Source organism: Megalops cyprinoides, chromosome 12 (genome assembly GCF_013368585.1).
Source record: "Megalops cyprinoides isolate fMegCyp1 chromosome 12, fMegCyp1.pri, whole genome shotgun sequence".
NCBI classification, from domain to species: domain Eukaryota; kingdom Metazoa; phylum Chordata; class Actinopteri; order Elopiformes; family Megalopidae; genus Megalops; species Megalops cyprinoides.
Genome location: NC_050594.1, coordinates 27785950 through 27803644, shown reverse-complemented (window position 1 = coordinate 27803644; position 17695 = coordinate 27785950). Strand labels below are relative to the sequence as shown.

Below are 17695 nucleotides of genomic sequence, written 5' to 3'. Positions count from 1 at the left end.
GAATGCTGTTAAAACAGCCCTTTTCCCTTCTTAGTATGTCGTGCAAAGCTTAGACCCGGCCCTTGGTTTAATGGTCCTATTTTTCCTGCCTTCAGGAGTATATCACTGATCTGTGCTTGCTTATCTGAACTGAATGGCCTCTAATTTATTTTTGTCCTTTTCTTCTCTCTGCAGGAAACGAGGCATAGAGGTGGTCCAGGTAAGATTGCTCTATTTCCATACAGACTGTGTATGTGACGATTTGGTGAGCAAGTATCTTTGCATCAGAGCAAAGCAAAGCACAGTAACCATCAAATGCACCTATTAAGTGAGGCGTTCAGGGTGTGTGAGGTTTGATGCATTTCACAGTCATAATGCAGTGTTGTGGAAGCCCACAGCTTCCACTGGGAATAGTCATGTAGCCAGAACCAGGTTCATTTGATCTCAGTGGACCCATGTGGGTAATGGCAGCGTACTGCCCAGAACAAAGACAAAAAGACAATACATTTCAGAAAGATGAAAAGCTTTTTTTAATTCAAGGGGAGTAGTAGGGCTTACATTGATCCACTTTTCTGTGCTAAAGCAGTTCGGGTTAAGTACCTCAGTCAAGATTACAACAGAGGTACGCTACGATGGATTCAAACCCACAGCCTTTGTTGGAAGCACGTTCTCCAACCTTTGTGTAAATGCAGCAGCCCCAATATGAGGCACAGCTAGGAGAACTTTGGGATGGATGTTGTTTCTCAGTTCACCAGTCTCTCAAAGTGCCACCTGGTATTAGTGGTGTCATTCGCACATCTTTTTGTTGGTGTCATCATCCAGCAACTGAGAAATTGCAACACAGAATTGTCTTGGGGAGATCACCACGCAGATGTTGTAACACGCATTGACTCATATGTTACAAGAGGATCTGATATGGTGCAATCCTCCGAGAGAAGGAAACCAGTTAAGTCTTGTATTTGAAATGAATGCCTACACTAGAGATCACCGTCCACATCTCAACTCACCCCACAGGTGTTTGAATGTCACCATAGCTTTTATGTGGAACCAAGCTATTAAGCAGACTATGGGGAAATATACGTTTTACACACGTTAGCAGTGACTCATACTTTTTTGCACTACTAATGTGGATAGTGCTTAATAGCAGACACTGGTCACTAATAGCATTAAACAGGAGGTGAGAAATGGATTAGTGTTCTCACACTGCAGGAAGGTGTCAGATTGTTTCTATTCTGGCATCTTCCATACAGCAGTTTTTCCACATTCATATGTGTTGAGTAAGGAAAGTCTGGAGGCTTTTACCTTTCAGAGTGTTATGTTGGCTACATTTTTTAGGTATGTTTAATGTATTCTCTGTTTTTCAAACAAAGTGCACAGGAACCAATGATTAACAATGGCAGTTGCTGGACGTGCAGTGTGCTGCGTTCTGTCGAGTTCAATTCTGTACTCGGTGTGTGTGTGTGTGTGTGTGTGTGTGTGTGTCTACAGTTTATTTCTGTGTTGGACTTTTATGGCTTCTGGAACTGTCCCACCTTAGTTTGAACAGTAATTGATCCTGCTGAAAGCTGGGTTCAGAGGGCGCAGGAAGCAGGAGAGGCGTCTCTGGGCTGGGGGGGGGCGCGTGGGTGCCTGGATCACGTCACGGAGTGGACGGGATTGGGTGGGGGGGGTGGGGGGTCAGGGAAGAACAAGACGGATGGGGTGCTCTCCCCATTCATCTCGGCAGGTTGTCAAACTGTGTGGACATTGAGGCCTCCATGGGAAATCTCAGAGCCTCGTTGATAGAAGCCCTAGGCCTCGCCCCCTTCCACCTCTCACGCTCTCCAGAGCTAGGGCTTCCACCGGCCAGGAGGCTGGAGCCTGAGAGGGGTCATGCAGAGTTTAGGCCCTGTCCATTTGTCTCTTTGCGGATGTTCCGCAGATATTTCACTATATGCATGTTTGGCTTAACATATGTTTCTTTTGCTGCCTTATATAGCCGCTTGCAGGGTTTCAGTTTGAGGCGAAAATTGCATGCGCCGGATTTTGGCTGTGCGTGTAGGGTGTTGGCAGTGTTGCCAAGCATGGCTCATGATGTCAGTCTGTGCCGTGTGAGTGAGAAGCAAGTCCTTCTATCCCACAGTTCCTAGCGCTGACACCTGAGGATGCCCCTTTATTCTACAAGAGGTGCGAGTTTATAATTACCACGACTGCCACACAGAGTTCCTTTTGTGCTGCAATTGTTAGCAGGTGATATCAGCAGTGCTTGTTAGTGGTTGATTCAAAAGACATTTGATACCTGGTAGAGGGAGGGATTTCTTCACAATCAACTTTTGTTGCCTTTTTCCACAGAAACCGGTTGAAGTGAACGGAATTCCCATGTGTGTTGCAGCCTCCACCTGGAGCACTTGGACAGTTGACAGTTGGGGGTCCTTAAAGATGCAGGGCTGATATTCTGATGCACCTGCGCAACTGGAGTCTACTCTGAGTATTACCATAAAGAAAGACATGCTCGCAGGACTGATCGTCCAGCCTGCTGTTGGGTGATGTGTTGAGGTGCATGCGTGCAGGGTGGGGGCGGTGACCATGCTGGTTATACTGCGCTTTCCATGAAAGCAAGCGACCATGCAGAAAAAGGTCCTGTGCGGTTGAAGCATTGGGCACATTCCCATTCCCTGAGTAGCAAATGGCAGCCCGCTCCTCAGCCCGAGAGCCTCTTGTACGGAAGCGAGAAGGAGGGCCCCTTTTGTTTTCCGTGAAGTGCACAGTCCCCAGCGCACCCAAATGAAGCCATGTCCTGGGAATGCTCCCAAAATAAGCAGGCTTTGTTTCTAACGGTACACACGGTCTCCCCCCCCCCCACTCCCCAGAGAGCGAGGCAGTTCTTCCCAGCTCCCAGGCCACGGTCCTCTCGCCCCACCCTGGGTGGGTCCCCGTTGGCCCGTCCGGGTAGGTATTCGGATCACGGATAATCGGGTCTTGAAGGATTTCTCAGGGCCAAGCCCCGTGTCACAGCGGGATTACGGCGCGAGGTCAAGGGGCTCCCTTGCTCGCCCCATCCAGAGACGCTGCTGCCATTCTATTTTTACCGCGCAGCGCTGTCACCCTCAATTAAAAGCCCCACAATGCGGACGCATGTTAAAAACAAGACTACAGCGGGTCTAACAAAGGTGAGCTGCTGTCAGTCAGTGGCTCCTGTAACACGGCTACGTCAGAGAGCTATTGTGTGGCCCGGCTTAGTTATATAAGTGGGCATGTAAAGCTGTCACTTCCTGTTATAATTACGGTGTCACGCTGTGTGGGAGAGGGAGAAGGAGATGGGGAGGGGGATATTGACAAGAAATGAGTATCCAATAGAGGGAAAAAATTGGAAGCAAAAATACAAAACCATGGTAACTGCTCACTGCTTGTGGGATGAAGTCAGGTTTTTCTGTGTACAGGTCATCCCTGTTTATGGCTGAGCGAAGAAAAGAGGGAAAGTAAGCAACAGAGATTAGTTTGTGTACATGAGGATTTGTCAAATCCCTGCCGAAGCAAAGTATTGCCTGCCGGCAAATGGTTTCATGGGGTTTTCAGGAATCGGGTGCAGCAATATCTCAGAAGTCTGTATGGTTGCTCTTTAATAGCTCTGGGAATTGGAAGGCGTGCTGTATATTGCCAGAGTTAAAGGTTGTAAGAGCCCTTCACTTAACTCCTTAAGATGCAAGAGTGCTTAGAAGAGAACTTCATTCAACCCCGAATCAGCACTGGAGTTCTAGCCACAAAAAACGGAATGTATAGAGGCGCTGGCTTTGAGAAGAACATTAAGTGCAGGGGCTTTGTATCCCAGCTGTGGAGCTGCTTTATCAGTAGGTGCCTTGACATGGGGTTCTGCTCAAGGTGAGCCCCCAGACGCGAACCCCCCCTTTCCAGACGGGCTCCACCTGGTGGGCCCCTCCCTCACGGCCTTCGCTCCTGCCCCCGCCATCTCTCAGACAGCCCCACTGATAAGGCCCTGGCTCGGTAATGATACCAGCTCCTTCCCTCTCACAGTATGCTTTACCCCCCGCCCCCCCCAGGGCGCTCCGGGAGACGGATAGCTCAGTCGGGTGGAATAATGTGCTGTTTACAGCAGACAAAGTGATGCCAAGGCTGAAGCCCAGACGGATCTCTGCTTTGGAAGCCGGGGGAGGAGGAGTGGTGTTTGGCCCCGCAGAGTGTGAAACGCTTACACTTTGAAGAGACTTTATGAAACTGTCAGTAGCTCTCCCTTAAATGGTGGCTCTCCCACAAGGCTGTAAATCTCTTGTTAATCATTCAGCAGCTTGCTCTGTAAAGGTGTGTGCTGTATATGTAGAGTTAAGGTTTTACAACGGGGCGTTGTGTTGTGCAGCTGTAATTACCTCTGAATTCTAATTTCTAATGATTAACTTCTCCTTGTTTGCTGAGTGTTTCACAGTGATGGTGTACATATTGGCCATGAGTTGGTATATGTTCTCAACGTCCGAAGGCAAGACTCGCATCATCCTATCACAGTATCTCAAACCGGAGAGAGATTTTACGTAATTTGTCCAAATGTAGCCTGGGAAAAATGCAGAGATGACAATCAGATAGTGAGATGCCAAGAGAGGGAAGGAGCTTAGAATAACAGGTCCTTCCCTAACTCCATGTATTTATTAATAGATGTTCCACAGTAGGTCTAAATCTTTGTTTGGAAATGGCATCCCTCCCCTTGTCCTTCTCCCTCCCTCTCTCTCTCTCTTTGTCTGTCCCCCTCCGCTTTCTCATCCCTCTGAGTAGCGTTCCCACTGCCCCATCACTGCGGAGAGGTCTGCCCTCAGCCTTATGTGGAAAATGATCCCCCCCCCCCCCATACAGCAGGGTTCAGATTACAGAGCAATGACCACGCAGTTTACATGCGTAAGAGATGCCCCATTCATGATGGGAACCTGAAGGAAAGGACCCGTCATTGATCGTATCAGTTGCTTTCCAGGAAACTGTTGAACGCGTTTTATACGCTTCGGAAAAAGGACTCCGCAGTCGCCGCTCGTGCTCAATTCCCAGCTGTTATTCCCCAGCAGATTATGGCTTTATTGAACCTTCAGAGATAATCATTTTACAGTCTGCTTCATCCTCCTGTGATTAAAGCGGACGTCGCTTCTGCAGCTCTGCTGCCCTTTTGGTTTGAACCTACAAACCGGTTCTTTAAACTGGGTTTTTCAGTTTTTTGTCTCTAGTCCTCCAGTGCTGGTCCGGGGTTGAATGAAGTTATTTTCTTACCACTCGTGCCTCTTATGTACAGGAGTTAAGCGAAGGGTTCTTACAACCTTTAACTCTGGCAATATACAGCACACCATCCAATTCCCATGTTATTCAACATCTGTTGAACCAGTTAAGTACGTATGTTACGAGTACAAACTGGAATAGAGAAGGTCTCAGTAACCGGGTGGCCTCAGGTCGCCTCATTCAGTGGAGAGGGAACTCTGAGAGGGAAGAGGATGAAGATGAGAGGGTCTTTCAAGCTCCTCACTGAAAGGCCGTGAGACCGTGAAGGGCGGGGAGGGTCTGTCCCTTAGGGGGGTACAACGGCCATCACTCAGCAAAGGCCGGAATGAATGCGTGTGCTAGTGTACCGCATGCATAATTGATAAGCCCACTTGGTTACTGTCAATTTTTAATGAGCCAAGAAAATGAACTGTGACGTCATTCCAGTAACGTGCTGAGAACTTGTAAGAATTACGATCCGTTTGCTAAATTTGCATTTTAGAGAGCAGTTCATTTCTGTCTGCTGGTCAGTGCAGTAGATGTTTATCAGGAATGAAAATATATTTTCCTAGTGTGGCAGGGGTTCTTTGTTTAATGGCAATTTGTTGTCCATGCAAAGCCATTTGCACACAGGGTGGCTTTGTGTTTGACGGTTGTGTCTCAATTTGTAAAATATGTTGACAGTATATCTTCATGGCACAGTTGGGACCGAGCCGGGACTCAGCTGGTCAGTTTTCTTACAGATGTAGTCAGATGTGTAAACGAAGTGTGTTAAAGCTTGACTTGCGGACTTATTCTGTGTCCCTGGAACTCTTTGCTGGTGTAGGCGGGGAGGAAATGGCCTGGGAGCCCACAGTGTGAGGTGAGAGATGGGGAACAGCTTGGGCCCTTGTTTCTGTGTGTTTCACCTTTGTCCCCCAGCTGCTTGCTCTGCGCCTCTGTGTTTGTTTTGGCGTTCACCCTGGCGAATCACAGGTGGTGGCCTAACTAAGTACAGCCTGTCCTTCTTTTTGGGACTTGTATCCCCCCCCTCCTCTCAGAGATGACTTTATGAATTGCTTCACACATTTCCTGTATGGGCGGAGCCATGTATGTTCTGATAGTGGTTTGCCCCGCTGATTCGTCCGTTCCTACAGGAAGACCTCCTCTGTGGGGTGGAGCCGAGGGCATCCAGTCATGAAGCAGGAAACGGGCCCGTTCGAGGCAGTGACCTCCGTGAGTCAGCAGCTGCTGAGAGGTTGACCGGAGGCCGCCCTGCGTCACTGTCAATGGGTTGGCGAGGAACGCTTCGTCATGGATAATGAAACGCAGCCGAGGTCTCACTTGCCTTGACCTCGGTCCACCTTGCTATGATGCTAGTGCTGGCAGCTATTCTTAGTGTGAAACTTGTATGTGAAGGGCCAACGTCATGTCATCTGAAACCCGGCCTCTGACAAGGAGTAGGCCTACTTCCTCTTTAAAAGAAGCTTTGGGGGGCAGAACACAGAATTGAGGCTGACATGTTTGTTCTCAGCCCCTCGTACAATGTAATGAGGAATTTTACAGCTGCTTTCTTATTTTCTTTCTCCTTCAGCTTCAGTCCAAAAACAATAAGTCAGTGGTGCCACCATCAGCCACATCCTTTCCATTTGGCTAGGCTGTATATTTACCACACTCTTAAGTTTGTCCTGGCAGAGGAACTCCTATTTCCTCTGCTTGTTATTACCTGCTGTAATACAACCAAACAACAAAATCTACCAGGTAATGCACTCAAATTGTAAGTGTCAGTCAGAATCAACATCATGTTGTGACGAGGTTGAACAGAGCTGGAAAGATGTGTGCATGTTTACTTTTGTGTTAAGGTTGTGTGCATACGTGCGTGTGTGTGTGTGTGTATCTGTGTGTCTCTGATTATCTGAGTGCATGTGCGGTAACCCGTCCCAGGAAAGTTCAGACCCCTTTGCTCACATGTTGCCAGCATTGTGATCTCATACGGACAATTTCAGGAACTCTGCTGGGGCGGGCACGACTCTTGTCTTTTTTCAGTTTAATGAGAAATGTTTACTCCAGGGATTGGAAAAGACGTCAGATGATATTTATTTTAGAGTGGCGGTCGGCAGCGATTTATTTTAAATCTGCCTGTGGAAGTATACTCCGAGCTGATGGAAAAGCTGCATATTCTGATTTGGTGAAAAGGGTGCTTTGGTTTCTGCTGATTTATTACAGTCTCAGTAATAATAGCACAACTTCCCAAGATGTTCAACAAGCCAAACCTCTGTCTGGAAACAAGCAACCGAACAAAAAAAAAAAAAAAACGGTCCTCTGGTCCAAAGGGCCCATGCCTAGATTATGACAAAAAGAAATATCTAAAGCTCTACGACAGGAGTCTAAACCGTCTTTTAGCCCGAGGACATCTGTGGAGTTAGATTCCACCGGAGGTTAGTGAACGTTTGCGTTCTAGCGTTGTCACGCTGATCTTTCTCAAACGGTGCGCCCGAGCCCTGTGCCTGGCAGTCGCCCGTTGCCAAACCCGGTATAACCTGCAATGCAACATTGCAGAAGGTGCCTCCTCAAAACTCGCTGTTATTAAACCTGGCGCTGTGCATTGCCTCTTGGGAAACAAACTGTGACATTTATGATCCAGACAAATATATAAATAAAATAATGGAGCATGGCTTGCTTTCGCTCCAGAGAAAAGCCACCATGAGCTATTCTTGGATCTCCCCTCTTAAATTCTCCTCTGGTGTTTCCTGCCTGTTTTGGTGAAAAGTGGCAAGAGTATTGGGGTGGTTCTTCCATTTCTTCACATCCGTTTACCTCAGATATGAGAACCAAGAATCTTCATGTAATGTATTTTGGTCTCGGTAAAGTTACAACAGGGCCAGACACACAGTATATTAATGAAAGCGGTGACCAAGCAAAAGGAATTAAAAATTTATGAGCCTACACCCCAGCAACACTGAAATATATCACATCTTGCTTGTTTTTTATTTACTTAATGTAATAATTGAAATGAAAGTAATTGTAATGTGTTTTAAGTTATAATTAACACAAGAATACCTCACAGCTGTTGTTTACAAATGACATTTTGTTGTAAATGCCTCCCGCCACAGACACATGGCACACATGCGCATGTGTTCAAGCATCCACGTTCTCCCACACACACACACACACAGAGCTCCCTTTCTAGTGTGTGTGAGTGTTCTCTGTTGAGGGCTTATTATCCTTCCTCTCCTCTTTGTGCATGTGGCGTGGAGTGCTCCGTAACTCTGAATGGATGAGGTTTAATCTAGATATCAAAGAGGAGACGGGCGGCTGACAGCACACTTTGCGCGCTCCCCGTGTGATTGATGCGATAGATGTATCTCATCGCGCTCGCTCGCCAAGGGTCAAGAGGAATCAATAAAAGCACGGTGGATCACAAAAGCAGGCTGGCGCTCCGTTACTGCGCGCGAGAAGTAATTCCCCACATCAATGAGCAGGTACAGCATTTAAATTCCTAACTTAAGTAGTACACATTGTAACTGGATCCTTCATGAGGGGTTCGACTTCATATAGGTATAAGACATCAAGAAGGCAAAAAAAGTGTATCAAGAATTGGATCGAGCACATGAAAGGGTACAACACACCAGTGCAGACTAGTCAGTCTGAACATGTTACAGTGGATTCCAGGCAGCTAAAGGCTGCCCTGCTGTCGTCCATGGCCCAACACTGACTGGCAGCGGTAGGAAGTAGAGATCAGCTGCAAACAGTCACTGGCTCCTCCTCTTCAGCTGACCAGACTAGCAGCACACAAGCTGCAAAGGGCAGCCACGGACTAATTATTGCAGAGGGTCCTGGGGGATTGGCCGATCTGAAGCTGGTTTAATTAGCTCCAGACCAGCCTAGCGCAAGAGGATTCGCAGATTTGGCTGGAAGGTCTCTCTGTTACTGTAACTCCCCTCCCCTCCTGCAGAGAGGAACCGTTATGGTCTGCCGTCAGGCACCTGAGGTGTTCTCTTTCACCTGGGCCTTCAGGTTCCTCATCAATAAATGATTGTCACGGTGTCTGTACTCGGGTTTGCTGCTGAGAAGACGTGAATGAAAGCAACGCTCAGCAGTACACAGAATGCTTCCGCAGAGCCAGCTGCTCTGAGAAGCAATAGGCCACTGAAGGCTGCGAATGAAATCGCTCCTCTTGCTCCATTGTCTTTGTGCATGAATCAGTCATGAGATGCGTTTCCTCACTTACAGTAAGCCTTCCGAGTGATGTACAAGAGCAGGAGCGCGTTGGACTACAGCATTTTGCTCAGCATGCCGTAGATGAGAGAAAGCCCACATTTTCTGTAGACACGCTCCCTTTTTTTTTTTTATTTTTAAACTCGCGTGTCTCTCCTCCGGGTTTGAAGTCTCCTCAGCCGAGCTGATCCAGCTGGAGCCCATTTCAGACCTCTCTGGGAGCGAATCAGAGGCCTGCTCTTTGCCCCTCTCATCCCAAAGCTTCGTGGGTCAGGGAGTCAATCTGTGGTCCTATATTTGGTACCCTCTCTGAGCTGGTGAGCTGCGGCCTGGCGATTACGTAATGTTAGCATTCTGAGCCACTCTCTCAGAATAAGATGTTCTTATCTGGAGTGACTTCCAATAGGTTACAGTTTTACATTTTATCCATTTATACAGCTGAATATTAACTTAGAATTGTAAGTTAAGTACCTCGCCTAAGGGTAACAGCAGTGGCCCAGTGGGGAATCGAACCAGCAACCTTTCGGTTACGAACCCCGATCCTTACCGCTACACCACACTGCTCCCTACAACCCACTCCCAAACCTGCGACAGCTTCTGCCAGTCTGTAGAGCTCCTCTGGAATGTGTGCTGTAGAAAATGCTGGTTGTGACACAGGTCACTGACATGAGCATTCCACTGCATGCAGCTGGATTTGCCTTCAGGCCCATTGGAAGGCAGACATTGGGGCACTGTGTGTACAGCTGAGACCCATCTCTGCACAGCACTGTGAGTGTTAATATTTCCACAGCGTTTTCAAAGCACTGCGGCGCGGACTGTCTGTGCAAGCAGAACCCAGCTTCATTTGACCACCCTGAAGCTGATCCATTGTTTCCTGCAAAGCCTTTGTCAGCCAGGCACAGCCCCTCGGCAGCATTGAGCTGACCTGCTCCGCGGAATTGTGGGTATTCTACTCAGCGCGGCTCACTGTAACAGATGCCGTGGGACTTCCACGTCTTGGATGTAAAAACAGGGGAGGGCCGAAGGATGGGGGGGGGGGCGCAATCTGTTCCGACTGCATTTGCTAATTACGCGTTCAGCGCCGCGCGGCGTTGGCGGCTCTGTGTTTATTATATTTGAGTAGCGGAGCGGGTCGCCACGCTGCCTCACCGCTCGGAGATAATCACCCGAGGAGAGAGAGTCAGAGCAGCAACGTCCGCACCCCGCCCCCCCCCCGCCCCCCCCACCCTCCCAACGAGGACACGCCCGCTGCTTTCTGTAAGCAGGAGATTAAACCGGTGCGGTGGCGGTCAGACCCCGGACGCTTTGCGAATTTGTCACCGGCTTCCGCGGGGATTTGGCGTGCAGCCAAGCCCCTGAGGACACACCATGTGAATCCCCGGGAGGAGCTGTGGTCGCAGCCCATCGTTGGCCCGTGCTGTGCAGTGGAGGCCCCAAGACTGATTGAGCACCGAGGGGGTCGTGAGACTGAAACCCTCCAAACTAAGACCTCCTTGCCCCAACCATAACCGTTCCCCTCTTGTGTCGTGCGACAGGGCCTCCCGGAGTTCATCTCCGTGCTGTTTATGCGAGAGCAGAGAGCGTGTTGCATTTTTAATGCATGGCGTGCGCAGCTCAAGGCCGAGAGCGTGTTCTTCCCACGTTCGCATTCTCCGAACACCGGAGACCTGCTGCAGTGTTTTTTCCTTTGGTCGCCTCGGCAGTCCTCCCCCTCCCGCTTCCCGTTTGGCCGCCCCGGTCACCCCTGCAGTAATAAACGCGTTTGGAAGCTGTGACTCATCGAGCCGCGGCGGCTGGCGTCCTCTGCGGGCCGCCGCGTGGGGCCGGGCAGGGACTGGCGGGAGGAGAGGCGCGTGATAGGCTGCCAGCGGCCGTTGCCCTCCCTGCAAGAGGAGGCAGGGTGGGGGCGTGCGATCGGGGATGAGTCTTACAGCGCGTGGGCGTTTCGGCTCTGTGGTGGATTATCACAGCTGAAGGTTTCAGGGCCTGTGCTGAGACAAACCTGAGGAATAAGGCAGGACTAATATATGTACTATCAGGTCCTGAATGATGGTGTTCACTGTGGAACTGGACAGGGAGAAGATAGGATCAGATTGGCTTGTATTATACAGTGTAATCCCTCAATAATTCACTCTTACTAACTGAGTAATTACCAGCACTGTTCTGAAGTGCGTGTTTGGAAGGTCCTGGATTCTTGTAAAGCTGATGGGTGGGTGGTGGGAGGTAGATGGGGGGTAAAAGGAGAGGGAGCGAGGGAGAAGAAAGAAAGCTTTAAGTGTGTTCAGAACAGACAGACGGCGACCACACTGAGACCACTTGCTCAGAACGGGAGAGTGGGAGAGTGAGACAGAGGCTGGAATGTAATTATGTGTGTAAGATAATGAGCTCCTTAGGGGAGACAGGCCTCCAGTGAGGAGTGTGTGTGTGTGTGTGTGTGTGTGTGTGTGTGTGTGTGTGTGTGTGTGTGAGAGAGAGAGCGCTGTGTGTGCATTAATATGTGTGTGTGTGTGTGTGTGTGTGTGTGAGAGAGAGAGAGAGAGCTGTGTGTGCATTAATGTGTGTGTGTGTGTGTGTGAGAGAGAGAGAGAGCTGTGTGTGCATGTGTTTGCACGCGTGTGTGTGTGTCAGACCTCATCATATCCTCATTCATGTACAGTCCGAGAGTCCCCACCTGGCTGAAGTGTACATTCTGAGATACGGTTCATCTTTATAGTAGCCGAGCACACACAGGAGGAGAAGCGGTAAGATTAATTGTCATCCATAAACGCCTCTGAAAAGGATTTGCCCCCTTATTCAATATTGACTTTAGGCAGTACAAAGGTATGACACAAAGTGAGACATTATTGATCTACTGTACCTGGGTGTGGGTCCGCACTGTGATGGAGGGTACTGCTTTCATGCTTTTTGGGGCGGGGGGTGTATTTACAGTGCCATAGTGGGGCCAGGGCAGGTTAATGAGTTACGTGTTCCTGAATGTCCCAGGTAATGACAAAGCCAGTGTCGGGTTTACTGTGTGCATGTGATGCTTGTCTTTCACCGTCAGATAGCTTTTTCTGTGGAAAACAGTGAGCAGTCATTCCTATACTTGCATGTCTTGTGGTTTGGCACTGACGGTGAACCCACATGGAACGGGTGTGTTGCTCATTAAGGTGTGTCTGCTTTGTCTTTAATGACTGTAAGCACAAAGGCCACCTGATGAGCTGGCAGCATTGCACTGATGGTGCCAGACTGCTGTCAGAGTGGCCTCCTCTGGTTAGGCTGAGGCTGATAAGGTGGTTAATGAGAACAGGGAGTAAGGGTTTAAACAACACTGCACTGCCATTGTATAAACATGGTATTCCTGTTTGTATGAGATTGGTATTCCTGTGCACTTGAGCCATGTTGGTTCTTAAGTAGTTTGATGCTGCAGAATGTGTTTTTTGTTGTTGTCTTTAGCGTCTCGGAATAACTGTCATTATCAACATGCCTGCTTCAGTCAGGCAGCACACCAAGCTTGCCCCTTACTTCCCCAGGCTCTGCTAGATAGCAGTGCACTGACCTCTTCCTACAGGGACCACCCCATTACGCCAACAAGTGCACAAAGACACACTCATTCAAACATACAGAAATACATGCACATGCTCACAAATTTGGACACACACACACACACACTCACACTCACACAGGCTTACACACACGGTCACAGTTAGCCCCATATTTAGTTCCCTCCTCCATATGACTTGACAGTGGTCCATTCAGCCCGGGCACAATAGAGTCACAGTGCCTGCGTTGTTGTGTGTTGCTGGCCTCCGCGTCTCCGGCAGAGGAGCGGTCATTGTGGCGCGGACGCGGGCCCTGACAGTGCCTGGAACCCAGCGCTCGCTGTGTGGCTGCGCTGACCCACTTTCCTCAGAGCCTCTTCAGAACACCGGCCCTGACAGACTGCATAATCAACCATCTGTGTGCCACAGCCATTAGGGGCCTGATATTTGTCAAGAAATCCATCGGCCGCCATTTGTCGTGGTATTTCTCCCGTTTCCCAAGCGGCATTGGTGTTTCTCAGTTGCCATTGGTGTTTCTCAGTTGCCATGCGAGTGGGTGTGTATGTGTCAGACTGGTAGTATGGTTATTCAGCTGCGATTCGGTGGGCGCCGAGCTGGCCTCCACGGCCTCGGGGCTGTTGGGTTCCCTCCCCATGGCTGACCTCTGCTCCTCTCTTCCCCCAGCTGGACCTCACCCAGCCCCTGGAGGAGCAGGGTCCCCTGGATGTCATCATCCACAAGCTGACCGACCTCATCCTGGAGGCTGACCAGAACGACACGCAGGCCCTGCTGCTGGTCCAGCGTGTGCAGGTGGGTCTCCCCGGCCTTGCTAATGATCAGCCATGACACGCTAATCAATCAGTCATCCACGGATCAACCTGTCAGATAAATCCTTGACCATTTCTCTTTGTGGCATCACTTATGTGAGTTCCTCAGTTAAAAAGACAGAGAAAGAGAGAGAAGATAGGGTCCAGCTTATATGGACTTGTTGTGGGTAAAACTGAGTTGCAGTACAATTGCATCTTTATCAAAGGGCGTGAATCTCATACACGCTCACATTATATATCCTTGACCCACCGAAGGAGAGGGGAGACACAATACAGTAGGTGTACTGTGAGTCCAGCCCCACTCTACCACTTGTTTGCGGAGGATTGTGGGACATTCTGGTACGTCTTGCAGAAGTTTTGAGGGAATGGCTCGTGGGAGCGGAGCTCCGCAGGGAGGTGGTGACATGCAAAGGAGCCGAGCTGGACGCCTGCCACGGAGGGGTATTGACCCTGAAAGCTGGCGAAGGAATAAAGTGGATCAGACCGCCTAGGGCTATTATCCACATTAATGTGGCTTTAAAACACAGAGAGGAACTCTTAAAGTCAACACATGCTCCAAATTGGCTTACGGTTAATGATCGCTTCATACAGCATTAGTGTTCATCACTAAGTGAAGTGTCCATGCATATGTATGTGAATACACAACCAGCACAGAATGTGTTTCCTTAAGGAAATGCACTGGAAATACCTGAGAAACGATGCGTCACAGTTTCCTGGAATTCGTTTATTTAACTGCCTGTCTCGGCTGTTTATCTCTGAGCTAATTAGTCCAAATATTTATACCTGGTCCATCAGCCCAGGAACTTGGCCTTTTATTTAAATAATGTTTTATGTTAATAAATTAATATCACACCAGACCCTAAAGGAAGGGTGGGTGTTGTGGTGTAGTGAAAAGTCTGAAAATAAACCGGAATCGTTAACACCAGCTGTCACGTACATTCTGTGGCTGACACATGCACGCTCAGATTAACACACAGACAAACACGAGCATGCACACACACATACAAGCACTCAAAGATGGCAGACGGACAGAGACAGACTACAGACTACACTAGCACAGACGTGCAAACACGAAGCAGACAGGCAGTAATTAATTCATAAAAAAGTTTGCGTACCAGATTTCATGTTTCCTGTGTTACTGCTGATGTGTCTGTGTCCTACGCAGTCTTGATAGCTTCACAGGCACCACATGAAAAACCTCTCTTCATGTTATCTTGTTTGAGACAGAGCTTGATAGGCAGCCCCAAGAGGACGGAACTCCTTTTCCCCTCTAGCCTTATATGGTGACATTGATGTAAAGATATGCACATGTGATTTTGCTAGTTTCATTTGACAGAATCTACCTCTGTGTTGCAGCCACTGAATTATTCATACAGATGTGTCTCTGGTGTCCATGGCAACGAGAGATGGGAGGGGGGGCATGGAAACACAGTGTCACACGAAATAGAACGGTCACTCCCAGGACCTCGCCACTCGCCTCCTCTAACTTCAAAGCACGCATCTCTCTCACAAAACACACCACTCGTAAAACTATCCCGTGAGTGTTTATGAGATTCACACCTTTTGATAAAGATGCAAATGTATCGCAACTCAATTTTTTTTTTACCCACAACAAGTCCACATAAGCTGTATCCTGTCTTTTCTCTCTCCCTCTGTGTTACTTTTTACCTGAGGAAATCACGTAAGTGATGTCACAAAGAGAAATGGACAAATTGCGTCTGTCAGATGGCAAATAATGTCATATAGAACGCTGTACCAAAACTCACCAGTGTTGGTTGGAGTGGTAGCTTTAGAGCATGAGCAAAACATTAACAATTAGAACATCTCACATTTTCCACTGAACCACTGGAGACCAGCAAACTGGTCCTTCCCCCCTCTTTTGGCTGTTTAGTAGAAAATACACCTACAATTTTGTAATTGTATGTGTTGTACCTCACCTTCACTGTTGTAGGATTCTACACTGAAGAGCCATTATTTTTTATCAAGCATTAAAATGAACTTACTTGAAATTCTGCCTTGGTGTTTTGACCAATTCCATGGTGATTAGTCTCATACAAACTCCAGAATGCATTTTGCATTTGAATAGAGAGAAGGGAGGTAAACTGCTTCACTTTGCCTGCTGGGAATTGGAGGCGGAGTTGTGGTGAGGAGCAGTGTTGAAGGGGGATTGCTGTCCGTTTCAGCAGAAATATTACCACATAATAACATTGCCATAAAAATATAACTGGATTAACTGGTCCAAGGCGCTTAAACATGCTCTGAGGGCTTGTATTGAGATTGGAAAAAAAAAAAACAACAAAAAAAATACCAGTTGCATGGAGCCTGAATTTAAGTATCCAATTCTCATTTCCTGAGTAGGGCAAATGTAGTCTGCTGGCATTTTGCAAGCACAGTTATGACAAGCTTAATAATCAGTGTTTGTGTAGTTGATGGCGTCTCTGAAATATTACTCTACAACACTGACTTTTGATTTGCTGTTCACAATGTTTCTTCTGCTGAGCATGGCAATATCAGTTATTTAAAACCATACAAAAGAGCCGTTATTGGCTGTTCCAAAGGGGGAAATAGATGCTCCCAGTGATATTAAAAAGTCCATTTTAACATCGGAAACAATGTTGAAACGCATGTGGATTTGACAAGGATGTGACATTAAGAGTGTAGGAATATTAAGTGGGTTCTTCTGTATACATTTTGTACAGTTTGTGTTTTCACTGATTTGAAGGTTTCTATCATTAGCTGCGGGGGCTGTGTGAGATGTAATTCTGTAATGTGTTTTTCCTCAAGGGATGTAATTGCAGAGCAGTAATTTCACGTCTGTTTCATCACCCCACAGCGTCGGCAGTGTAATAACTACATGACAACAGCTCAGAATTTGCCTCTGTTTGCGTTGCTTGTGTGTGCGCGCGTGCATGTGCTTTAGTGTGTGTGTGTGTGTGTGTGTGTGTGTGTGTGTGTGTGTGTGTGTGTGTGTGTGTGTGTGTGTGTGTGTGTGTGTGTGCGTGCGCGCATGTTTCTGAGCCAGGGGGTGGGCAAGCGATCTGTAATTTAATCATTGCTTTTGTGTAATATACATTTATGCTCACGACTTCCACACTGAAAGGCACTGAAAGGCATTCTGCCCATATTTTTTTTAGAATTTGGCTGGATGTTAAATCCAGCAGGACAGATTCAGCTAAATACAGAATAAAACATGGAATCCTGCATGTTTTGTTAATGCACACATAAAATATAGAGTCATTACCAAGGGTAAAATTGAGAATAATGGGATCATTGTTCTTATTTAACATTCCTCCTTAGCTTCAACTGCATGGTCCCCATTAGGAAGTCTGTGAAGTCCAGTTCTTAGGTGACTGAGTCCAGCATCGCTTTCTGAGTTGCATTTTCTTTTAGTGTCTGTAAATTGTGTGTTGTTACTGCCTTAGCTCCAGCTGAGTTGTAGTAAATGCCTTTGCTAAACAGTAGCAGGCCTGTCACTAGCCAAATGCTGTACTCCACAACCTGTTTCAAACACAGATACTGTAATAATAGCAAAGTTACTATTTCTCCCCTTCCTCCATTATATAATTATTCATTGCATGTACTTAATGTTTCACTGTGAAATATTTGGTTTTACAAAGTAATTCACATAAGGTTCATATTTGGCTGAAACACATTCGGTTCATCCCTAATTGAAATGCTGCACTACAACAGCAGGAAATGATGTAAAAATGCTGTTAAGAGGCACTTAGCTACCAAGCTAATGCTACAAAGTGCTGTAGTGTAGATGTAACTCTCTGTGCTTTGGTGCTTATGATGAGCAGTACATCTGCTAATACAATAGTAAAAACATACGGCTTTACAGTCCACTGCTTTGGAAATCTGCCATTAGCTGCCGGAGTTGCTGTCTGTCAGTGTTGCCCCACCCTTTTCCCGAGGGCATGTGTGCTTCATGTATGCTGGTTTTTGTAA

At 47.7% G+C, this 17695-nt stretch overlaps 1 protein-coding gene across 1 annotated transcript in view; it reads left to right on the top strand.

The window, feature by feature from the left end:
• LOC118787523 (inositol-tetrakisphosphate 1-kinase-like) overlaps window positions 1-17695 on the top strand; it is a 49275-nt gene that overhangs the window by 9597 nt on the left and 21983 nt on the right. Inside the window, exons 3-4 of the mRNA XM_036543110.1 lie at window positions 175-199; window positions 13605-13730. Coding sequence (XP_036399003.1) covers window positions 175-199; window positions 13605-13730 — 151 coding nt within the window. The remainder of the gene's footprint in view (window positions 1-174; window positions 200-13604; window positions 13731-17695) is intronic.